General features: G+C 41.4%; 1 protein-coding gene across 1 annotated transcript in view; it reads left to right on the top strand.

Annotated features, from left to right (window-relative positions):
* Positions 1-22114, top strand: part of MYLK (myosin light chain kinase) — a gene marked incomplete in the record, with an annotated part of 315646 nt that extends 293532 nt beyond the window's left edge. The window contains 5 exon segments of the mRNA XM_034786555.1: positions 14203-14355; positions 15542-15665; positions 16946-17075; positions 18119-18250; positions 19920-22114. Coding sequence (XP_034642446.1) covers positions 14203-14355; positions 15542-15665; positions 16946-17075; positions 18119-18250; positions 19920-20161 — 781 coding nt within the window.
* Between the last annotated feature and the right edge of the window lie 2015 nt (positions 22115-24129).

Raw genomic sequence — 24129 nt, 5'->3', positions numbered from 1 at the left:
CCCAGTCACACATTGTTTTCTGAAGAACCCCAGTGATAAATTTTGGGACTGGAGCTTCATGAGTTTAGCCATCTACAATTTCACTTTTCATTGTGGGGTTTCAGAAAAATACAGCTTGTTGAAAGAATGTTATGTTAACATAAGTCAGCAGCAGTCCATGCTCACTTAAAAACACATTGTTAAAATGTCTTTCATATGGTCTTTAAATATTTATCCTTCCCTGCTGCTTAAAAGGATCACCTTTGTGTCTTGAAATCTAAATCTGTTTCCTTGCGTGTACCTTGACTTGTTGTTGAAGGGTTGTTTGTGAATCCCTGGGTTGCCGCCATTGATGTTACTTATCTTAGAAATCAGACCACTGAAACATTTATGGTAGAAAAAGAATATGGGTGAATTATATGTATTTAGCAAAATTACACCAATAAAAATGACAAGTTACATTTTGAGTTTCTCCAATCCTGACTATATCCTTTGAAAAATCTTTAAGATGAACTAACAAATCCCAGTGATTCTGTACCGGTTTTAAAAAGATTTTTAATTCACTATTTTACATCTACCACTGGATAAACTAATTAATTTTTATAAACAGTTTGTATCAACCTAATGCAAATGTGAGGTTGGTTACAGTTTCTGTTTAGATGGTCTTTTTATGTAGGTGATTGATTATATACACTCATAATCTTCCAGCGGATATTTCTAGAAGAGTACATAGGTGAACAGGGTTTTCATTCTTGCATGTGAAGAGCAATAAAAATGATCTGACTCTAGCTTTGATGTGTTCAAATATGATGTTATATAACAAATATAATAATTCAGTTGGGAACAGCTTCTTTCTTTGTCTTTCTCATCACAATATCACACTCTAATTTAAGTCCATTTGCTTATGATTCTGTAACAGGATTGCTCTGTATTCTTGAAACATCCCACTTTAGTAGCAGGGAAAGGGTTTAGGGGGTTCTTCCTGATCTGCCCACTCACTGAGACAGGTGACCCATTACCCCATCTAGTTACAAGGGAGGTAGGAGTGGTTATGTAGTGAGAATGGACCTAGGGGTTGGCTGAGCAGTCCTAAACCGGGAACCCGAGGGGCAGCCATGCCCACGGAAGAAGGTTTGAGCAGAACTTTATCTTATTGGTAATTTGTTGTTAACACCAAAGTGCAGAGAGCGTATGACTGCACAGTGTTTAGACTTTGCTTTAGAGTACTATGTGAAAGGCACATGCTCACAGGTTCTTTTCATTTATTTTCTCAAATCTTATCTACCTTTTAAGAAAATTATACCATTAGACTTTAAAATAAAAAAGAAGAATGCCTTGGTCAGATATTTGAGGGGCACGGTGTGTGAGGCAATGTCATTTATTAGACCAGCTTCTGTTGGTGAGAGAGACAAGCTTTCGAGCTTACACAGAGCTCTTCTTCAGGTCTGGGAAACTAAGGCCTGGTGTACACTGTGTGGGGATCGATCTAAGTTACGCAACTTCAGCTACATGAATAACGTAGCTGAAGTCGACGGACTTAGATCTACTTATTGCGGTGTCTTCATTGCGGTAAATCGACGGCTGACGCACTCCTATCAACTCCACCTGCACCTCTCACCCTGGTGGAGTACTGGAGTCGACGGGAGAGCGCTCAGCAGTTGATTTATCGCGTCTAGACTAGATGCGATAAATTGACCCCGACTGGATCCATCGCTGCCCCTTGATCCAGTGGGTAATGTAGACAAGCCCTAATTCACTGCTAAATACACAGTGAAGCAGATTGTTTAGCATAGGTAGTTAACATGTTTCAAAGTGACATTCAAGGTGAAGTGGCCCATTAACACCTCTCCAGTCAAAAGAAAGAAAGGAACGGGGCAGGAGGCATATGGAGAGTAGTTGGCGGGGGGGGGGAGGGGAATTGTTAATGAGTTACAGATTATTGTAATAAACCTATTAAACTCTCTGGAACAGTCCCACATCAGCATCAACTTTCTAGACACCATGATCAGCTTCAAAAATGGAACCCTACAGACAACTATATATTTGAAACTCACGGATCACTATGCTACCTTCATAGATCCAGTAATCACCCCAAACACACCAAGAAATCTGTTATATACAGCCACGCACTCAGATATCACAAAATATGTTCTGAGGAGAAAGTCCAGGATATACACATGAAAACACCTCAGTCACCTTCACCAAACAAGGACACTCCAGAGAAGCAGATCGCATCATGGAACGGGCCACCCAGATACCCCAAGAGAACCTGCTTCAATACATCCCTCACATCCCTAATTGTCACCTACCACGCCACACTGGAACCCATACAGAGTATCATCAAACAACTACAACTCTCACTTGATGGGGACCTCCATCTTGAAAAAAATCTTTCTTGAGCTCCCTCTTCTGGCCTTCAAACAACCCTGCAGCCTCTCCAAGCTCATCATCAGAAGCAAGCTCCCCACAGACCAGACACACCAACTCAAAGTGGCACCAGAGCCTGCCAAGAACAATGGATAGAAAACTTATAGATATATCTCCACTGTTACAATGATCAAACCCGCCCCACAACACACCTTTCAAAATCCACGGGTCCTAAACATGCCTATCTCAACATGTGGTGTACCTCATCCAGTGTACTAAATGCCTCAATAACAACTATGTGGGTGAAACCAGACAATCACTACGCTCTCAAATGAACTCACACAGGAAGATGATAAAAGACAAAAATGTGACATCACCTGTGGATGAACACTTTTCACAAAGCGATCACTCTATATCTGACCTATCAGTCTTCATCCTCAAAGGAAAGCTGCACAGCCCTTTCAGAAGAGAAGCCTCAGAGCTTAAATTCATAACTTTGTTAGACACTAAAAATCATGGACTGAAAAGAGACACTGGATTTATGATTTATTACAACAATCTGTAATCCACTAACAACCCCACTCCAGCTGCTTCTCCACATCCTACCCTACTCCACCCCACCTGTCCCTTCCTTTCCTCTCAAAGGCCTGGTCCCCACTAACCTCCCACTTTGGACTTACGTTAATAACGTAGCTGAATTCCAAGTACCTTAGTCCGAACTTACCGCGGGTCCAGACGCAGCAGGGAGGCTCCCCCGTCGATGCCGCGTACTCCTCTCGCTGAGCTGGAGTACCGGCGTCGACGGCAAGCACTTCCGGGATCGATCCTAGAACATCGAGTGCCTGCCGCCAGACCCGGAGGTAAGTGTAGACGTACCCTGAGACTGGAGGGATGTTTTCAGGCCACTTCACCTTGAATGGTCCCTTGAAATATGTGTTAACTACTTAGGCTAAACTATCTGTTCCATCTTGTATTTAGCATTGACACTCTGAGGCCATGTCTACACTACCACTTATGTCGGAAAAACTTACGTCACTCAGGGGTGTGAAAAAGCATACTCGAGTAACATAAGTTTCACCGGCATAAGTGGTAGTGTGTATAGTGGTACGTTGGCGGGAGAGCTTCTCCCGCCAACATAGCTACTGCTGCTCATGGAGGTGGTTTTATTATGTTGACAGGTGAGCTCTCTCCCATCGGCATAGAATGGCTACACAAGTGCTCTTGCATTGGTACAGCTGTGCCCCTGGAAACTTGCTAGTGCAGACATGCCCTGAGTCAGTTTCCCAGACCTGAAGAAGCACTCTGTGTAAGCTCGAAAGCTTGTCGCTCTCACCAACAGAAGGTGGTCTAGTAAAAGATATTACTTCACCCTCCTTGTCTCCCTAATAACTTGGGACCAACATGGCTACAATAACACTGCATACATTAGTCAGATATGTCATACGTTCCCTCATAACTGTTTGATCTTCATGTTAGGGTGTGGTAGATTTTTTGTTTGTTTGTTTTTGGTTTCTCCACACTCTTCATATACATTCCCATTCAAACCATTCCCATGTTTGCAACATCCCAGAGACATGTTTTTTAGAACCTTAGAATTTTGCCTCTTTTTGGAAGTTCAGTCATCTAGATTAACCTATAGTTTCCTGGATGGTTGTTCTGCATAAAGAATAAAGCTATGTTTGCTTCAGATGCTCTGGCAACCTGATTAATCTCCTGAAATATTTCATAGGATTTATCACACGTCTGCCTTAAACTCCCTTTAAAACTTTAGGGAAAAAATTGTCTTGACACTCCTCAGACACAGTGAAGATCTTTGCCTCACTGATACATAGCTAGAGTCACAAGCAGTTTGATGCAGCAGCCAATGGCAGATGTATCTTCACCACGTTGGAAGTATAAAATCAGAGAAGTTAGAGTGGGAAAAGACCCACTGGGTCCTCACCTGGTATTTCCATACCCATTCCAGTGTGCCAGACTCCCACCCTCTCTTCACTTCCTTAAAGACCAATTCTTCTTCAGGGCCCACTAATGCTAAACATGTTGGCAGTATACTGTCACAACCCCATTACAAAACACACCCAAACAAAAGAAAGACAAGGAGCACAGTTTCCCACTGTTGTTTTGCTATTGTGCTCAATGTTATCTGTTTAGATTATAAACTCCTTAAGGAAGGGACTATGTCTTCCTTGATGTCTTGTACAGAGTTGGGTGCAGTTGGAACTCAACCAAGAGTATGTAATAGTAATCAGTTAAACTCCCTCTGCCAGTGTAGGACTTTTCTCTGCATAGAATGAACTGGTGATATACAACCTCAAGGTTGCAATGCAGAGCCTCACTATTTCAAAGGCCTTTGGCACAATCCCTCTTGTAGTTTCTGGGCACGCCGACTGAAGTGTAAACGCTGCACTATCATTGGGAATGGTGCACCCAGCTTCCCCAGCATACTTAATTCCAGGAGCACGTGCAGAGATGTGGGCAATAATACCACAGTTCTGCTTCCTCCTCACACCTTTTGGGTCATCTGTGGCCTTGGCGTTATGGATGAAGCAGTTCTTGTGCTCTCCAGAATACTAGGACTCTGACCAGCCCAGCTTTTTTCATGGGGCCCCCAAAGGGGGAGAACTCCTTATTTCTTTTCTCTAATCCAGCACCAACACCAAGGATGCTCTGTCAGTCTGATTTCCAGTGTGATGTCAACGTCACTTTTCAATGTCTCAAGCAAAGGGGTTCTACCATTTACGTGGCTGCTGGGGTGCCAAAGCCACTATCTTTCATGTTGACCAATACTATCTCATTGATTCCTTGTACTCTTCTGCCTGCCTGTCTGTCTCTTGTCTTACATTTAGATTGTAAACTCTTTTGGGGCAGAGACTGTCTCTTTATTCTGTATTTGTACAGTGCCTAGCCCAAGGGGGGCCTCTTCCATGGCTGAAGCTCCTAGGCAGTACTGCAATAGAAATAAATTAATACAGTTATTCCATTGTCTGATAGATCTTGCTGTTGGGATGTTTTTCTGGACATTCATCGCCTATATTTTCCTTAATTTCCTACTATTCTTGTTGCATGTTCTGTAGTAATACTCCCTTACACAATTTCTCTCCTTCCTTGGTGAGGACAGCTGCCATGTAACACTGATTATGCTTGGCACTTATATAGCACTGCCCTCCAGTTAGTTTTTATTTTTCCATGCTATTCATGTTCAGTCCTCCCTAATCATCCCAAATAAATCATTCACTCCAGTCACTACATAATTGTTTTTGTTCTTTACATTTCCTCCATTGTATCTATATCTTATTGTTTGTCTTCCTGTTTGATCTCACTTACTGTCGTCCTGTTCTACTTTTTGTCCCATTATCTTTAGTTAATGTATTGACTTCGAAGTAACATGCCACAAAAACTATGGGTTGTGTGAATCATCTCCATTTATGTCTATTTTCAGGGTTTCTCTTTGCATTTATAATAACCGTTGTCTAATTGAAGCATAACCCTGATGAATTCTTTCCAGCTGTCTATATGCCATTTAGTCTTGCAGGCACTACAGAATTTTTGTTTATTTTTACTATTCTTGGTTCTTTTCTGATGAACCCTTTTGGACAGCTGTATTGCTAACATTCAGTAACATAAAACTCTTTTAAAATTCTATTATTATTTCAATACCAAAATTCAGGTTAAGAAGTCAGTTGTGTATACACATTATTACAAGATGCAATACCATTTGTCTTTTTGGTGCCCAGACATCAGGATAAAGCAGGCACGGATTTACAGTTGCTGATTCACTTCTCCACTTACTGCCAGTAATTCAGCTCACTTTATTAGTCCCATTTGTGCTATATCCTTTTAAAGTACCTGATCTCGGTGAAATCATAACTTTCCACTGCGGTATAGATTGGTTTGGATTTCCAATACTTCATATGGAATTTTACCATGAATCTTTTTTTCAGGATCGTTCTGCAGTTGACAGAACACTGTACATGTGCTCACCTGACCTTCATAATCTCCTGAGACTAGCTCTCAGATTCCATCCTTTATCAATTTGTGATTGATCATTGCTTCCATTGCCTTATTGTAGGGCACTTGGGTTGGTAGAAAGATCTTGCTCCATTGTTTTCTTTTTGAACTGGTATGGAATGATTCAGGGCATTGGTAACTGGATACATTTAGGTCACTGGTTTAAATCTGGCCCAGGTCAACAGTAAAGACTTAAGGATAGCTAATTCTGAAGCTGAAAGTGCACTGCATGTTCTTTAGATAGAACCAGTAAAGAATCCTCAAGTGTTGTGATTCTGTTTTTCAAAATGAAAGAGAATTAGTTGGGTTTTCTCACTTGCCTGACACTTGTGCCTTTAACCTGTTCTGAAGAAACCAACCCCAGGTCTCCATGGTCCATTCCATTCTTGGTATCTCTCCTGAGATTTCCAACACTGGAGCCAGTTAGTGCCAGCTGTGATGGAGTTTTTGTAATGTAAGGTTATGTTCACTAGGAAATGGACTGAGAGCATCAACTGATTTCATATTGTAGCTACAAGAGCTAAATTACCGTCTGACCTCCTGTGATGTTATGATTAAGGCTACGTTTTAGCCACAGGTATTTTTAGTAAAAGTCACGGACAGGTCATGGGCAGTAAAGAAAAATTCACGGCCTGTGACCTGTCCATGACTTTTATGATATATCCCTGACTAAAACTTGTGGGAGCTACCTGGGGGTGCCATGGGTGCTGGGGAAGGGTGGCGGCACGCGGCCCAGGACCCCCCAGGGGTGATGAGGGGGGTGGGAGAGGTGAGCGGCCCGGGACCCCTGCTGGTGCTGGGGGGAGTTGGTGGGGCTGGTAGGCTCCCTACCTGGCTTCATGCCTTCCCCTGCCCCCACAGGAGCAGAGTTTGGGTGTGGGAGGGGACAGGGGTTGGGGCACAGGACGGGGTGAGGCAGGCTCCGGACGGCGCTTACCTACAGGGCTCCCTGGAAGTGGTGACATCCCCACTTGCTTAGCTCCTAGGCGGAGGCATGGCCAGGAAGCGCTGCGCGCTGTCTCCACCCAGAGCGCTGGCTTCACAGATCTCATTGGCCAAGAACCGCGGTGGTGCCTGCAGGTGGAGGCAGCACGCAGACTGTCTGGCCATGCCTCCGCCTAGGAGCTGAGCCAGGGGGATGTCGCCGCTTCCGGGGAGCCCCCCAGGTAAGCACCACCCAGAGCCCACCTCACCCCATCCCGTGCGCCAACCCCATGTCCCCTCCCACACCTAAACTCTGCTGCTGCTGGGCGGGGGGATGCGGTGGCCCGAGACTCCCTCAGCAGCGACTGATGCAGGGGCTCCCTGAGATGCCCTTGAGCCAGGCACACTGGGCACAGCAGAAGTCACGGAGGTCACGGAAAGTCATGGAATCCGTGACTTCCATGACCTCTGTGACAAACTCGCAGCCTTAGTTATGATCATGTTCACCTAAGTGTATTTACTTCAAATTACCTGCTAGGGCTACTAGAACCAGTGTGTTTGATTCATTCTAACAGTTAGTCAGTTTTGCTCATTTGTCACTGACAATATGTTGAAAGGGTTGTAAAGTGGAACTCAGCATCCTTGAGGTCCAATCATGGGAGATGCTAAGCATGGCAGGCAATGCTCAGTGAGTGATTGTGTGAGGCATTGAGTATGCTCAATTTCCTTTGATTAGTCATGGTCTTACTGCAGGAATTACTGGATGAAATTCTATGGCATGTGTTGTGCAGGAGCTCAGGCTAGATGATCGAACGGTTCCTTCTGGTCTTACTGTCTATAAATATAGGCACTCAGGATCTTCCAAGAACAGGTACATAAATACTGAGCATTGTCAAGAGAGTAAAATATCTCAGTCCTTTCCTTAAAAATGGAAATTGCGAAAGACTTTTTAAACAAATTGTGCTTAGGATGCCAGAAAGATGCCTGGTTAAGTAGCTGGAAAAATGTTTTCAGTAAACAGCCTGATATTTGTCTAATAATAAGATCATAGCTTAAACTCAAAATTAATTTTCCTGGGCGCACGCAGCTCATTTTTATCACTTAGCTTTCGCATTCCTAAAAGGAAATTGTTTCCATAATCCATCAAACCAATTGCTAGGCATTTATTACTGTAAATGGCTATTAAGAAAGGAACAATTGAGTCCCCAGGTCAAGAAGTTCTGTGATAAGGACAAGAGCTTGTGGGTACTGCATCCATTAGCTGCCAATTTTTCTTTGTTTTCTGAATACATACAAAGATATGGCCTTCCTTACAAGTATTCCCAATGCAAATCAGCTGACTCGCACTTTAACTCGGGAGTAAAGGAACAGTTATTGTGGCCTTGTAAATTCTCAACATCATGGAAGGTCCAGAAGTAGGAAAATTTGATTGAGTTTTAAACAACAGTATTTTGAAATAGTGTTTGGAAAGCACAGAATAGAAGAGAGCGTTTTGGTTGCTTAATGTACAATGGGCTGCTACATGTAATTTACTAAGTACAGTAAATGCATAATAAATCCATTCAAATGAATGCATTTTAGAGTTTACCAAACATTCCTATATGTCACCCACTCCGTTTTTTCTAAAAACTTACTCTTTTCTCTCCCAACTTCCATCAGTCTTACCCTGAGCCTCCAAGCACTCTGCAGGACAATATCGCTTCTCCCACCATTACCCTTAGTTAGGCCTGAGAAGTTGCTGCAGAACAATGAAGTTGCTATCTCTCCACAGGGCATTATCTCTACAGCTCTCCCAGCCCCCACTAGTATTGGAACTGATAAACCAGGCATGAAAAATCAAGTCTTTTGCATAGTAGCAAAAAGTTCTAATCTCACTGAAATGGGCCTGCCTGTGTCTGTCACTCCGTGAAATAATCTGTGTAATATTATTTGTGGAGATGTACAAAGGTCATATTTGCAATCAAGTATTGATGGAGAGTGGGATTCCCCCTGCAATGACCACACAAGTATTTTTTTCAAGAAGAAATGGTTCAGGAACACTTAATTTGTGTGAAATTATTACCCTTGCATCAGTTGTATTGATCTGCTGAATAAGTGCTGGTTGGGAGCTAATTTCACTTATGGTACAGTTATAGTCAGAAAAGAGACTGCGTAACAATGATAGTGTGGTGGCAGATTTGGAATCGCAGACTCCTCCTGAAACAAGATGAGTTTTTTCTGCCTCTTACATGGCCTCTTAATAACAGTGACTTTGATGAGACTTAGGCACATGCTGAAATGCTTTGTTGAGCAGGAATGGACTTAAGCTCATCCTTGAGTACTTTGCTTAATCAGGGCCAGAGATTCTGCATCAGTAACTTATCTAATGACATTTGCTGATGAAGCATGAAGGCAGAATAGAATCTATTTCATTCTACCAGCAGCCATACTGGCTTTGCAGTGCTACAAGGAGTGAAAACTTGTCTTAGCTAGTAAACAGATATGTGTAAAAGACGGAACAGATATTTGAAGTAAGATGTCATTTTACATTGTCACTTTTTCACACATTAATCTTCCAGTTTTCATAGGTCTTATTACACATTCATATAGTATTGTACACACTTGTAAAGATGCCCTTCAGTGTAGTATCTGAGTGTACCTGACATGGTGTAAATTAAGAGAATAAAACATTTCTCAAATAAGGAGCAAATACATCTGCTCATTTTGTTTTACTACTTCCCCTCTGGGCCTCATGCCTTCACCTCACATATAGACATTTAGAAAACTAGCTAGGTACTGTATGAGATACTAGACTTTGTTACAGGCAACTTCCAGGGGCAGTAAAATATTTAGTGGTACCTTTGTGTGAGGGAATAGGGCTACAAAGAGTGAATATTTTCCAGTTTACTTATGACAGCACAACCCTTGGGAGCAGTCTTTGTACCAAATTTTGGATGGAGTTGTTAGTGACAAAGGGGAGTAGCACAACTCTTTTGTGGGGGCTGTTAATAATTCTGTATAATATAATAAGTCTAGTATCTTTAGAATGTATGGACAGAAGCAATTCTTGAAGGATAGTGGGTCTTTCAGCACAGTTTTGCTGGGCCTGATCGTTCATTCTTCAAGTGCTTTCTGTAAACAATATATTTAGAGATGACTTCACATGTTTCAATCCAGAGTGTTTTTAAAACCCAGTGAGTTCCACCTAATTTTGTTTTGTTCAGGAGCAGTGATATTGTTGGAGTCTGTCTGACTGCATAAAAAGGAGGTTGAAATGGTCAGGACTCAGAAAGAGCCAACAAAGGTGGCTGTTTCATCCATAGATGTGGAGCATTGCGGCTCTGAGGCAACAAAGCACTTGAGCGCATGTTTAATTTTAAGAACAAAAGTAGTCCCATTGACTTCAATGGGACTGCTCACATGCTTAAAGTTATTCATGTACTTAGGTGCTTTCTGGGATCTGATCCTGAGAGCACCTTACAGAATTGAGTCTGTATAGTTCTCTCTAGGTCTCTCTGGTTCTCTCTAGGTCAAAATTTTAGGTGGGGTACATCAGATGTTGAAGATGAAAGGCATATTATTATATCCTTAGTCCAACCCCCTGCCAATCCAGGACTGTCCCATACAGTACTGCGTTATAGAGTTTTGGTACTTGTGACCCTTCTTTCCTTCACATCTGCTCATTAATTAAGGGGACTTGTCAAAGTGCCCTTCAGTCCTATGCTGCAGCTGCTGGGCTGCTGAGTGAAGGGCAAGTACATCCTTGAAGGCTTCCTTTTATAATGTGCGATGACTAGTCCGGCATGCCTTTTATGGTGGAAGAAGGAAGTTCTGTCCTGTTGAATGATCCGCTCTGAATAGCACACAGAACTGGGGTGGAGATCATGAAATCCAAATACAATGAATGTTTCTTGTGTTACCTAATGTGGATCAGTGCCCCAATTCACTCCTATTCTTTTACTGCCTCATTTTTCTAATATGCAGCAGTGGCATGTTCGAGTCACTGTGAGTAGCTTGATACACAGTGGCCTTCACATTTTGTAAATGAATTGTTCATTGTTTACTCGACCATATACAAAACACAAATCGACCTATAACCTTTGTTTTAAACTATAGGTATATAAAAGGCATTGTGAGGGCTTGATCCCAAGCCGTTTGCCCTAAAGCTCAATCTAGTGTTTTAAGATTCTTTCCCTTCCTAGTGCCTCTCCCTCAAATTAATATAGTTTTTGTAAAGACAGTTCTCTTAAAGACATGGAGTCCAAGCATATTGAAAAATAATAGCCTGGACAGAGTTGCCCTCTAGTGGTAATTGTTTTAAACAGCAGTTAGTTAGCAACTATTTAAATGAAATGGAAGGCAACCTGTCTTTGAAATAACATTCTTAAGTATGACAAGGAGGGTGAGGTAATATCTTTATTTGGACCAACTTATGCTGGTGAGAGAGACAAGCTTTTGAAAACTCAGCTCTCTCACCAACAGAAGTTGGTCCAGTAAAAGATAATACTTCACCCACCTTGTCTCTCTAATATCCTGGGACCGACACAGCTACATTCATACTGCCTACATTCTTAAGAGTGTTTTTAATTGAATTGTGTGCTTTAAAAAAAAAAAAGAATTTCCATACCATGATAAATCAGAGCTAGTGAAGGGCAACAAAGCAACTGTCATGGGAGTCTGGGCAACTTTGATACATTAGTGGGACAGAACCTTCATCCCTTGTTCACTAGCTTGAATCTAGCCCTTGCTGGTAGTAACCAAAAGTTACTATTCTCTGACAGCGGCATAGGAGTCTCTAGGGTTCATGCCAACTTCCTGACACTTGAAGGGACACCAAAGCATTCAGTGGATTATGACAACAGTATTTATATCCTCTTAAGCAACAATGACAGCCTTGTCTGCTTTCACTTTCTGTGAATGTCAGTCATGAGGGTAAGCACTAAGAGACCATGGTAATGATGATATGTTTACTTGATTCCCAGAATGAAGAGACTCCATTGGGCACAGTTACAGGCAGCTGGTGATGTACTGACCTATAATGATGTACCCTGTCTTTCAATGGACTATTCTAGACCAGAAGTTCCCAAACTTTTTTTGCTGCACCTCCCTTCGGAGATTCATGTCCCATATGTGCCCCTTTGGCACAAGGGTACCCAGATGGTGCGCAGTTTGGACCTCAGAGGAAAGGAGAAAATCCCCACATGAGCAGCTGGGGCGGGAGGAGGCTCACACACATCCCATTTGAATCCCAATACCTAGAGCGGCAACTTGTGTTCATTGGTTCTGCCCCCTCTATGTGCGTGTGTGTGCACACAGTTGTGTGAGGCCTTTACTGTGGGGCCAGGCCTATGCATGCTGTCCCTGCCATGTTGATTCCCAGTGCAGTCATGGGGGAAGTGAGAGTGATAGAAAGGGGGGGAGTTCTCGCGAGGCTGTGCAGTTCCCATGAGAGCTGGCCAGCAGTAGGATGGTGGCTCAGTGCTGAGCATACTGGGATGGGGGCACGGGGAGAGAGCAGGGATTCTGGGACTAATCTCCTCCCAACCACCCTACCTTAGGCCACAAGGGGATAGGGTTGAGCTCCCCAGGGAATTGGACCAGCATACACTGGATACCTTGAAGAAACAAGAAAAAATTAACTAGTCAGGTCCTTGCATCTCCCGGATAACCATGTCTGCCCCACAATCTAAAAACCAACATTCTAGACAGTTCCTTGCTTCCCCCAGTGGTTGGATTAACACAGCTGCCCCTTTAGTCTACCATGTACAAAACAGAGGTTTTGGAAAAATGTTTGAATCCTAGTGCTTCCTCTTATTAGCGATGAGCCAAAACTAGGATTTGAATAACCCCGAACTCTGGAAAAGACTGGATCCTGATCCAGATCTGACCTCTGTGGCTTATTTCTGAAAAGGGCCGAACTGAATGTTCCTGAACTTTGGAAGAGGTCAGATCAGGATCAGAACTTTGCAGCTTGGGCCCATTTCTGTTCTTGATGTTGCTATAAGTTTATAGAAATGGATTATTATAGGCCTTCTTTGACCTTTCCACAGCTGATTTCTAGATACAATAATATTGAGTTATCACCACTTACATAGCTTACATTAGGTTATAGTGTCTGTCACCTAAAGTGCGGCTCTACTCTGAAAAGATATTCTGTAAAAATGGCATGATGAGGTGGAGGTCCCATGTTTGTGTGTGTCTCTCCCTCAGTGACAACAGATCAAATTTGCTCAGTACCAAGATATTTCTTCTAACTGCCAGCCCTGCAAACTCAACCTCACATATGAGAAACTAGCTATGTTATTTCCTTCTCATGCATTAGCATCAGTAATAACAGACCTGAAAGCCAAATTATGTCTGCAGATACATTTGTGCAATTCCATTGCCTAGAGTGAGGTTGCACCATTATAACTGGAATTTTTAGAAAAGAACTTTGTTAATGCATGAGAAGGGACAGGATCCAGCTCTCGCTTCTAGCTATGTTGGCCTTGCCTGACCATGAGGAATAAAAAGCACTAAAATCTTATTTCTGTCACTAAAGTTAGCAAATATAACTTTGAATATACACAAGAAGCAGACCTGCTGAGGTACAGTATCATCTTTGCATAGTCATTATCTGAGGAGAACTGAACTTTCTGTGTAGCAAATTATTATGATACCAAACTCTTTCCACTTCATCTTTACCTAACTGCTGCTGTTTCTCCCCAAAATGAGAGAGGTATAAGAAAGAGGAGAATCTTTCTCTTTTAGCTTTGGGGATTTAAATTCTAGTCCTCTTCCCATTTATTTTGCCTGTATATCAACTTTCAAGTGTATTATTTTAAGTTGACATGCGACTTCTACTGATACAGATTTTCAGAAAGCAAAGAGCTGTCACAAGGATGTTATCTGTGCTCATTTAAAGACTGACACTGTTTTGTGGGTTGTTGTTTTTTTTATCCCCAGGGTCAGTGGACTTTCTCCTTTCATGGGAGACAATGACAATGAAACTTTAGCCAATGTTACCTCAGCAACCTGGGACTTTGATGATGAAGCTTTTGATGAAATCTCTGATGATGCCAAGGACTTTATCAGCAATCTGCTAAAGAAGGATATGAAGTAAAGCTGTTGAACTTGACATATTTTGCACTTTCATATTTAATTGAACTTGTACACCTTGTGCTCCCATGCTCTGAATATCCTTTTTTACAAACAGCTTGGGCAGCAATGAATAAGGAGCTCTGAATGCTCCAACACTCTGTGTCTTTGTGTTCATCACCTCAGTCATCATTCACTTGACACTGCACAGACTGGAGTGGAGCACTTTAAGTGTCTGCTCATTCTTTTCACTTCTTTCCTTCAGGGATGGACTCGTATGCCAAATGCATCCCATGGAGTTGTACTATGTGGTTTGAGTGATCATCATTAATATAACAATGTAGCACATGGGAGCTAAAGATCCCAGCATGAAAATGCTGCTTCTTGATCTGAGTGGATTGTAATAGGATTTTGTTTTAATTTTCTCAGTTGTTTTTAAATGTGATGCCCTTGAGTGGATGGCTCTGACATGACAATACATTTCCTATGACTCTCATAAAGCTTAGTTTCACAAAAGCCATGGGCCACCACCCTTTTTATTAATAGTAGCAAACATTTATATTATAATAGTGCCCAAGACTCCAGTCAAGATTAAGGCCCCATTGCTGTGAACATTGAACATACCTAGGGAAGAGACGGTTCCTGTCTTGGAGGGCTTACTATCTAAATGATACAAAACAAAGTGTTATATATTTACAAGTTATAAGCAAGTGACTACAGAGATGAACTGTCACAGCTTTGTTAGACGTGTATTTGTTAAATTTTATTTAATGGGTGGGAGAGGTAAGATGAGGCATGGCAGGAATAGGAAAGTTAGGAAGAGAGTAAAAAGAGGAAGAGAAACGGTCACTGTTCATCACCTGCTAAGGCATGATCAGCAAGCAGGGTTTTGGAGGCATTGTAGCAGAGATGATTATGCTGTGGCTATAATGTATGGCTCTTTTTTGACAATATTTTATTAACATTTTTACAGTGTTTAGCCTTCCCCATAAAAAGCCTTCAAAATCTGTTAAACTGGTCATAGATAGCGAGTGTAACAGACAGCAAGTAACCACAGCTAGTAAGCAGCTGTCCCATTAAGGCTAGTTTAGTAAAGTACGTAGAGATCTACTGCTTAAAAAAGAAAAGGGGAAACAATAACATAAAAGCAAATCGGTTCTATCCTGTGTATTGGCAACACTGACTTAGTCTCTTTACATAAAAACAGGAGCCGCTTAGATTGTACTCAATGTCTTCAGCATCCTTGGCTGCAAAAAGACACCAAAAACATGGAAGCCAAAAAACTTTCCAAAGATAGGATGAAGAAATATATGGCCAGAAGAAAATGGCAGGTAATAAAGAGGGCAAGGAAGTGGGCTAGATGCCCTAATAGGTCTCTTCCAGTCCTAGCTTCTGTAATTCTGAGACGTATCATTACAGAGGGCTTCTGCTGCTAATGAAAATCCAGTTGCAGCCAGTGCACAGCTGCAGTAGAGCAGCTGTGTTTTTTATTGCTAATTTAATGCATGGGCAGTAGCAGAGGTGTTGGTGCATAAATGTCACAAGTGCTATCACAAGGCTACTAAAAGGCTTTGATTCTAAGTAGGGATTTTCCCTGTCCCTGCGTATGAGGGTCCTTGAAGGAGGAAACTTCTTTTGCATGGAACCTTGCACCCCCCTCCACACTCACAGTAGGGCCAGGAATAATTGGGCCCCTAATGGAGCTGACCAGAAAGACACTTTTATTGTAGGGGGATTTGTTTTCCTAATCCAGAGAGTCCCATCTTCTCTGGGCACCGAGATCTTTTACTGTTCTTTTAAGACATTCATGAATCCCCCATCAGATGGCTTAATTAATTTTCATTGAAACGTTTTGTCCCCGTCCTTCTGTTTCCTTGATGCTGGAGCCACTGTAGGGGCTCCATCTGGGCCGTTCTCGTGGATGGAGTAGCAGATGCATAGTGGCCTGGATCAAATCTTTTGACCAGCTTACAAAATACTGAGCAATATATTTTCATCATATACTTTCTACACCATATACATCCCTATTTATAAATGTTGTCAGGTGCCTATACAAACCTTACAAAGGATATTACACTTACTATCTATACTATAGAGTCTATCATATCAACATCTTTTAGCATTTGCATTAGCTAATATCCTGTCATTTCAGAGGCTTGCCAAGTTAAATTTTTCTAACATTCAGATGGCACTTGCTCATTCATTTCACACTAGCTGGTTACTCATTTTGGGTGAAGTTCAGCCCCATAGAGAGGGCCAGCACAAGGCCTATCTGCCATTTAAGCCCTATGTAAGCTTTAATTTGAGGCATTCTCTGGTTCATAGGTTTAGTGCTGACCCACTGCAAAGGGATGTGTTTCATCCTCTGTTAAGAACAGTGATGAACCTTGTGTCTGAATCCTTTGTGGAAGTTTATAGCTGCATCTGAACTTGGCAGCTCAGGCCTGTCTCTCTAATCTAGAACAATGGAATGACTTATTAAAGAGTCTGTCCATTGACTCCCATAGCCTTTGGATCAGGCCCTAAGTCATTTGTCCACAGTCTTCCTGCTACAGAAAAGATGTGTACCCATTAGGTTAAACTGATGAGAAGCCTCTGTGTTATGTTTCAGAAAACAGGTCATGCTGTCCGAGCCATAGGGAGACTATCCTCCATGGCAATGATTTCTGGTCTGAGTGGAAGGAAGTCCTCTACAAGCTCACCTACCAGTCCTGTAAATACAGATAAAGTAGACCTGGATGGTAAGGAACTGCACTGAATTGTAAAAGGTAGTAACAATTTTATCTATACAATGTCCTCTACCAAGTCTGAACAAAGAGTTTAATGATAGAAAACCTTTTAAATGGCATCTGTCATATAAAACCAAACAAAATCCTAAAGACTGTTGGAAACTAGCAAAGTTGCATCATTAAGAGAGAGAGAGAGTGTGTGTGTGTGTGTGTGTGTGTGTACATGCGCGTATGCATGCACCTATCAGGATTGGTCTAATGCTCAGAATGCTTCACTGCACATATTGGGAGGCAGAAAGTGCTTGCTGTAATGCCAAGTAATAAAGGCACATTTGTCAGCTCTACTTAAATCAGCTTTGGAGAGTGTTTGCTTTTTATATATATATATATATTGTGTGTGTGTGTGTGTGTGTGTGTGTGTGTGTGTGTGTGTGTGTCCACTATATAATATTTTGCAAGGGGTGTATTTAGTTCTCATACAAATAACAGCAGTATTCTGTGTTTAGGAGTGGAGTGCAGGCAGTATTCTATGTACCTCCATGCACAATGGTGCCAGGGCTTCTCAGACAAGGCCAAAATTTTCAAATACATGTGCCTAAAGCTAGGCACCCAAATCTGTATTTAGAGACCTTAATAAATGACCTCTTTTTCAGGAGTCCAGTATGCAGCAGCTGCCATGTAACTTACTGTGGATGGCAACCCCTCAGAAAATCAGGCCATTTGTTTGGGTGCTTACATGTGAACTTTGGGCATCTAAGTCAGCCTAATTGCCAGGAAATGGTCATAGACAAATACAAGGAAAGAATACGAAATTACGTTATGTTGCACTTTGCTATGTGTACATAACTCATTCTGTTTGATAGTCTGAATCTTTGGCTGGCTGTTAAAGACTAGCGCAAAAGGGTGACATAGTCTCACTATTCCATTAGTTTTATAGCATTAAGCGTAATGGGGGGGGGGGGAAGCTGCTTTCTGCAATTATTTGGTTATTTAAAAAACCCCAACCTCATTTCTAGGGAATTTCAAAATAACTAACTCTCCTTTACTTTCTCTAGATGATGCTGCCAGGGCTTTCCTTGAAGCAGTGGCAGAGGAAAAACCCCATGTAAAGCCATATTTTACTAAAACAATCCTGGACATAGAAGTTGTGGAAGGAAGTGCTGCTAGATTTGACTGCAAAATTGAAGGTACTTTAAATTAATGTCTGTGTCATCATTTTGCTTTCTCCCCTCCCCCGTCATTTCTCTGTATTGCTCCATCATGCTTTTTTGCTTTAGTTCCCTTCAGCTTTGCCATTATGTGCACACTTACCGCATGGAACATGTTGCAATAATAGAATATATTTTGAGCCGCTTGGTGATCTCCCATGCTTGCCATGAAAAAGAAACCAGCTTCTACACAGCTCCCATGGGCAAGTCACTTAATCTTTCTCCAAGGCTAAGATCCCTACCTCACAGAGGGATTGTAAGGGTAAATTAATTAATGTTGGTAAGTGCTCAGATACTGCAATGAAGGGGACCATGGATGGATGGAATAGATTAATGTCCTGTGATAGGGCTCCAAACTCACAATGGATTAGTATTGGGTTCCTGGCACTTACAGGGCTCCTGCTCTTTACTGATTTGTTTATACAGGGAGCCATTATTGGGTCTTTATTCAGCACTTTGTTGATGCAGCAGGCAAGAGAATAGACTGAGAGCCTGTGCTCTCCTGTTTACAATAAGGAGCTGCTCATGCAGTTCCGTTGTGTTGGAACTGTTTGCTTTCAACAGTCTGACACTCACATTGGGATGGATAATCAGGTGGGTGTGATGGGGGCCTTAGATGTGTAACACGAGAGGAGAGTTCTTTTCCATCTTCTTCTTCCCCACCAAAGTGCTGGTCTCTTTCTCAGAGATACAAGAGAAGAGATAGGACAGAAGCAAATGAGGAGTTCCCTCTCCCCAGAGAGCTCTCCTCAAGCTGGAGAGGGAAGTGCCCTGCAGAACAGGGGGGTGAGAATAGTGTGGGAAGTGGGGTCGAAAGAGACTCATGAGGGCAGATACATGCTTCTGATTCCTTTCCTTCTGTCCCCTGTAGAGATTTGTACCAACATGACCACTTTTTCCAGGCCCCCACTTAGTCAATCTGATTAATCTCAGATTAGCCTGTGTTCTATTACTGGGGTGAGAACTTCAACCCTACTATGGTCCCTTTGTGTTGGATAAAAGAGCCTGAGCAGTGTAAAAGGTCTCCAAAAGGCCTAGATCTGATGTGGGGAGAATTCCACTGGCCATAGGTATTGCAATACTGCCTTTCAAAGACCCCCTCAAAAGCCCCGGCATGGGGGCATGCTAGGCACGAGTTGGACATGCTGAGGACAGGTGCGGCCACAGCTCGTAGAACTACAGAGATTCTAAGCAGCTTTGCTGCCCGTGAAGCAGCATGAGAAGGCTGCCCTAACTTATAGGCACAGCACACAATCTCATACCCCTGGTATTTAAATCTCTGTGTTGGGGATTGTTAAGACTGCAAGCACTGTGAATGCTTCATGTCCTAATAGGGAGCCTCAAGTCTGTCATTAGGGACCTCTACTAGTTGATGACTGAGCTGCCGTGAAGAGCTTTCTTCTTTCATTAGAAAATAGTGACAAGTCACATTAGTGAATACTTCCACTGTTAATTTCAAATGTTTGTTGTTTGTAGGGAAGTGGCAGCAGACAACTCTTATTTTCATTAGAGTTCAGTAGGACTACTCGTGTGATTAAATTTATGCATATGCACAAATCTATGTGAGATTGGGGCCTAAAACATTTACAAGTTAATACCATTTAGTGTCTTGGCTTATAGCAGCTGCTATTCTTTCCCACTGTCACAGGCTACCCTGACCCTGAGGTAATCTGGTACAAAGATGACCAATCTATTAAAGAGTCTCGTCACTTCCAGATAGATTATGATGAGGATGGGAACTGTTCTTTGACTATTTCTGAAGTTTGTGGGGACGATGATGCCAAATACACCTGCAAAGCTGTTAATAGCCTTGGGGAAGCAACTTGTACCGCTGAACTCCTTGTGGAAACAATGGGAAAAGAAGAGGAGGAGGAGGAGGAGGAAGAATGAAACAAGACGCAAAGGAAAAGATATTTGAAAAGTCACATTATAAAGACTATATCTCTAAAGCTCAGAAAACCAAGTTATTAAAAACACCTAGTGTGATACTTACATCATTGGGGGGAAGGTGTTGTTTTTTCAGCATTATCAGTTGATACCTGTTTGTTTTCTTTATGGGCATTAATTGGAAACAGCGGGCACTTTAAGTTGCTATGGTGATTGGATTTAGTTTAAGTAAGTCGGTTGTTGCCCAGCCTATTTTTAATGTGAAAGTATCATACTTAATCTACAATTATAACCTGAATTTATAAATATCCTATTTATTGAGCTCATTCATTTGCACCGTCACTCTCATCAACCAATACTATAGCTGAGGTGGCTCTATGAGATCTACATTTATCTCTATGCCCAGAAATCTTTTATCAAACACACACAAAGATTCTATTGGTCTTTAACACAATTGAACCCTCCCATAGTAAAGTCATTCTTCACATAAGTTAACTATAAGGGAAGGTTACACTATAACCAGCATTGCAATTTGCACGTTGTAATAAAATGAACCAATCTTAGTCTTTCCTCCTCTTTAAAATAGTTTCACTGTCTGACCTTTACACACACACACACACACACACACAAACACACACACTCTTATCTCTTCCAATTTGTTATTAGTGTATTACTAATTCCACTAATCCTAGACCTCCATGAGTTTGTATGATCTGATATTTCTTTCCTGACCTTTAACCAAGTGATTCTAATTTATCTACTTTCTCTTGAGGTGTCTGTTACCCTGGTACAGGTGCAGACGTCTGCTTTAGAAACAAACTGAAAATGTAAAGAACCAGAAACCTTGTGGTTGTGCTTGTCATTTTAATAAAGATTCATGGTTCATATAAGTGCTGCTGGGAACTATAGGTTATTGTACATCCATTAACTTTGATCTGTGTGTGGAAACCTAGTTTAGTTAAAAATTTACTTGTAGTTTATCTGGCCATTACAAAACAGATCTCAACTGATGATTAGCTGGAAATTGCCACCGATTTTTGGAGTAGCCGAAAAAAAAAAGAAGTTTGGATTACAAGCTTCTTTATACCAAGCAATTACCAAAGAACCTTGTGTACCCTATGTACTTGACAGTCTAGTTTTCATCTTGAGCCTGTCAGGAAGGCTTTCGCCTTCACATTTTTTTTTGCAAAAACAAAAAATTCCAGAAAACGTGTCTCTTCTCAAAAGTGATTAATGCACTCAGACTGAGCAACTTTCCTTTACTCTCACACTATTGGCACTTGTTAATTCTTTTTGTTCAAGGGTAATATCAGAGGCCATAAGATGATATGCATAATCCAATGAGAATACATTTCCAGTATCTGTACATCATTCCAAATGTGTGTTTTCCTTTATTCCACTTTTTGTGTGTAGAGTACAACAATTTTAAGTTTCAAGGAGTACCTTTTAAAAAATTTAGTTCCTCAAATTAAGGTATCGAGTGTACTTTTATGCAGATGTATATGATATCAACTTTAGGATGTTTGATATTACCTAGTTTTGTGTTTTATATTATTTGCTCTTCTACATGTCTTTAAAGTAACAAATCAAGCTCAACTAATGTGGATCACACAATGTTTTTTTAAATAACTGCTTAGCTCTTTGTTGCTAGGTTCAAATTGCCAGCACCAGCATGTCTTTTCTTTTTAAATGGGTAAAGAACTCTTGTTATACTAAACACAATATTGCCACTACTCCTTATAAGGAAAGATTTTTTAAATTTGATTTAGAGCATACAGAGTTTTCCTCACGTTTTAAATGTGTTTAGGTAACAATGAGGTGTCTTTTGTACCTTAAAATATGCTAATGTTTCCCCATTTTGTTAAACCATCAGAATTGGGAGAAATGAGAACACTACAGATGTAGTTACTCACAATTTCTAAATAAATAATACCACAAAGCATGCTGTTTGTATAATCAATTGCAGACTCCAGTTTATTCACACAGGCTGAGGAAGGCAAACAGGATCTCTCCTGATTCTCTCCTATATTGAGATCTACTTAGCACAGGAATGGGGGGAAGAAAGAATGGCAGGGGTTATGCCTCGGATTCTCCTGGTGCATCTGCTACCAGTTCAGGCCTACGGACATACATTAGAGCTGCTCGGGGCTGCACTAATTTACACCACTGGCTATAATCACTATGGGACCATAAACTAGAGAATTTGCAGAGCATGGGCTGGAGGAAATTCTCAGTTGGCCAGTTAGGGCCAACTTCTAGCACTTTGTTACTTCAACAGCTCAAAATAGCTGGACCTGGAACAGGGAGAGAGAATCTGTCCCAAAGCTTAGACAAGTATATGTGTAGATTAGGGTGACCAGATAGCAAGTATGGAAAAATTGGGACATTTTCAGGGAGGGAAGGGGGTTGTTGCATATATAAGACAAAGCCCCTAATATTGGGACATCTGGTCACCCTAGTGTAGATGTATAAAAATGTTCTGCTTCTGCAAGCTGTAAAGTCAAGCATATTTACCACTTGTGGTGCCTTTTCATGAAAGGATGTATCCAACCCTCTAATGTATGATAATAGTCCAGGCACCATGCAGAACATGCCCAAGATAAAATTCAATGTGTTTTGAGAAATATTCCAACTGTTTTTATAGAAATGCATGTCTCAAGCAATACTTTAACATTCGAGAAGCACTGGTGATTTGAAGAATCAGGGTCTAAACACACTTATGCATGTGCTTAACTTTATTCACTGAAGTCAGAGACTACTCATTTACTTAAAGGTAAACATTTGCAGGATTGGAGTTTTAGATGAGGTTTCTGCTGATGCATCTACCTCCAACAGTACAGCTGATGCCTCATGTTCTCAAGACACTGTTCCTTGCACAGACTGGCTCACTTTACATCTGCTTCTATTTCCTTTGCCTCAAGTTCAACTCTCCTCACTTAAAGCATAAAAAAAGCCTGAAGGCTGGAATAGTGGCCACTGCCTTCTGCTACTCCCATGCAAAGACTCCACTTAAGTGGTACAGTTCTCCAGTCTTTAGTGAATTTCACCCTCTGAAACCATAGGGACAAACAAGAAAGCATTTTGAAAGACATTTGCCTACACCAATGGTTTTCAACCTTTTTTCATTTGCAGATACCTAAAAAATTTGAAAGGGAGGTGCAGATCCCTTTGGAAATCTTAGACTTAGTCTGTGGACACCCTGGGATCGGTGGACCACAGTTGAAAATCACTGTTCTATGGCAACAACATTTCACAGACCCCTTAGACATAGTCTACAGACCCCCATGGATCCATGGACCTCAGGTTGAAAACCACTGGCCTAAACCATTAATGACCCAACAGAACCTTATTCCTAGACCTCACTGAAATTTCTTTACATATTTAGCTAAAGAATCCATGCTATAAATATTATTGCCTTAAAAACTGTTTTCTTTTAAGTTGTCTTTAAGGTCCTTGAACCAAATTGACTTTAGATACATGCATGTAGCGCACTGAATTCAGTGGGAGTTGTATTTGTTTATGTGAAAGCAAAATTTGGACTTTGCTCATGCTGTATCTATGAGCCAATGTCATGTGTGTGCGCATGTATCTATAGTGTAGACACTAATTTCCTCATATCTTTGTAGAGCAGCCACACTGTAAAGCCCTGTCGTATAGAAGATAAAGTGAGACCTACAGTGGGAGACTGAAGTAACTTCATAGAATATTTATAATTTCAGTAAAAGGATTTAATTTTCTCCCTTCAATGCCGTACTTTGTAAATTAAAAAATAATCTGGCAATATAAAACATCTAGTTATACTAGCTCTAGTTATACCTGGGTCTAACAAGCCACTGAAAGTTGTGGAGTGAGATCAAGAGAGATTTTACCTTTTATTTTAAAAAAATGCATTAAAAAGTCATCTGTGCATTTTATTCCTTAATCCACATTTCAGTCCTCTACTGGTCTCTCAAGCAGATCCACATGAGCAC

The sequence above is a fragment of the Trachemys scripta genome, chromosome 11 (genome assembly GCF_013100865.1).
Source record: "Trachemys scripta elegans isolate TJP31775 chromosome 11, CAS_Tse_1.0, whole genome shotgun sequence".
Lineage (NCBI taxonomy): Eukaryota > Metazoa > Chordata > Testudines > Emydidae > Trachemys > Trachemys scripta.
Note: the sequence above shows the minus strand (reverse complement) of the source record. Positions and strands in the feature narration are given on the sequence as shown.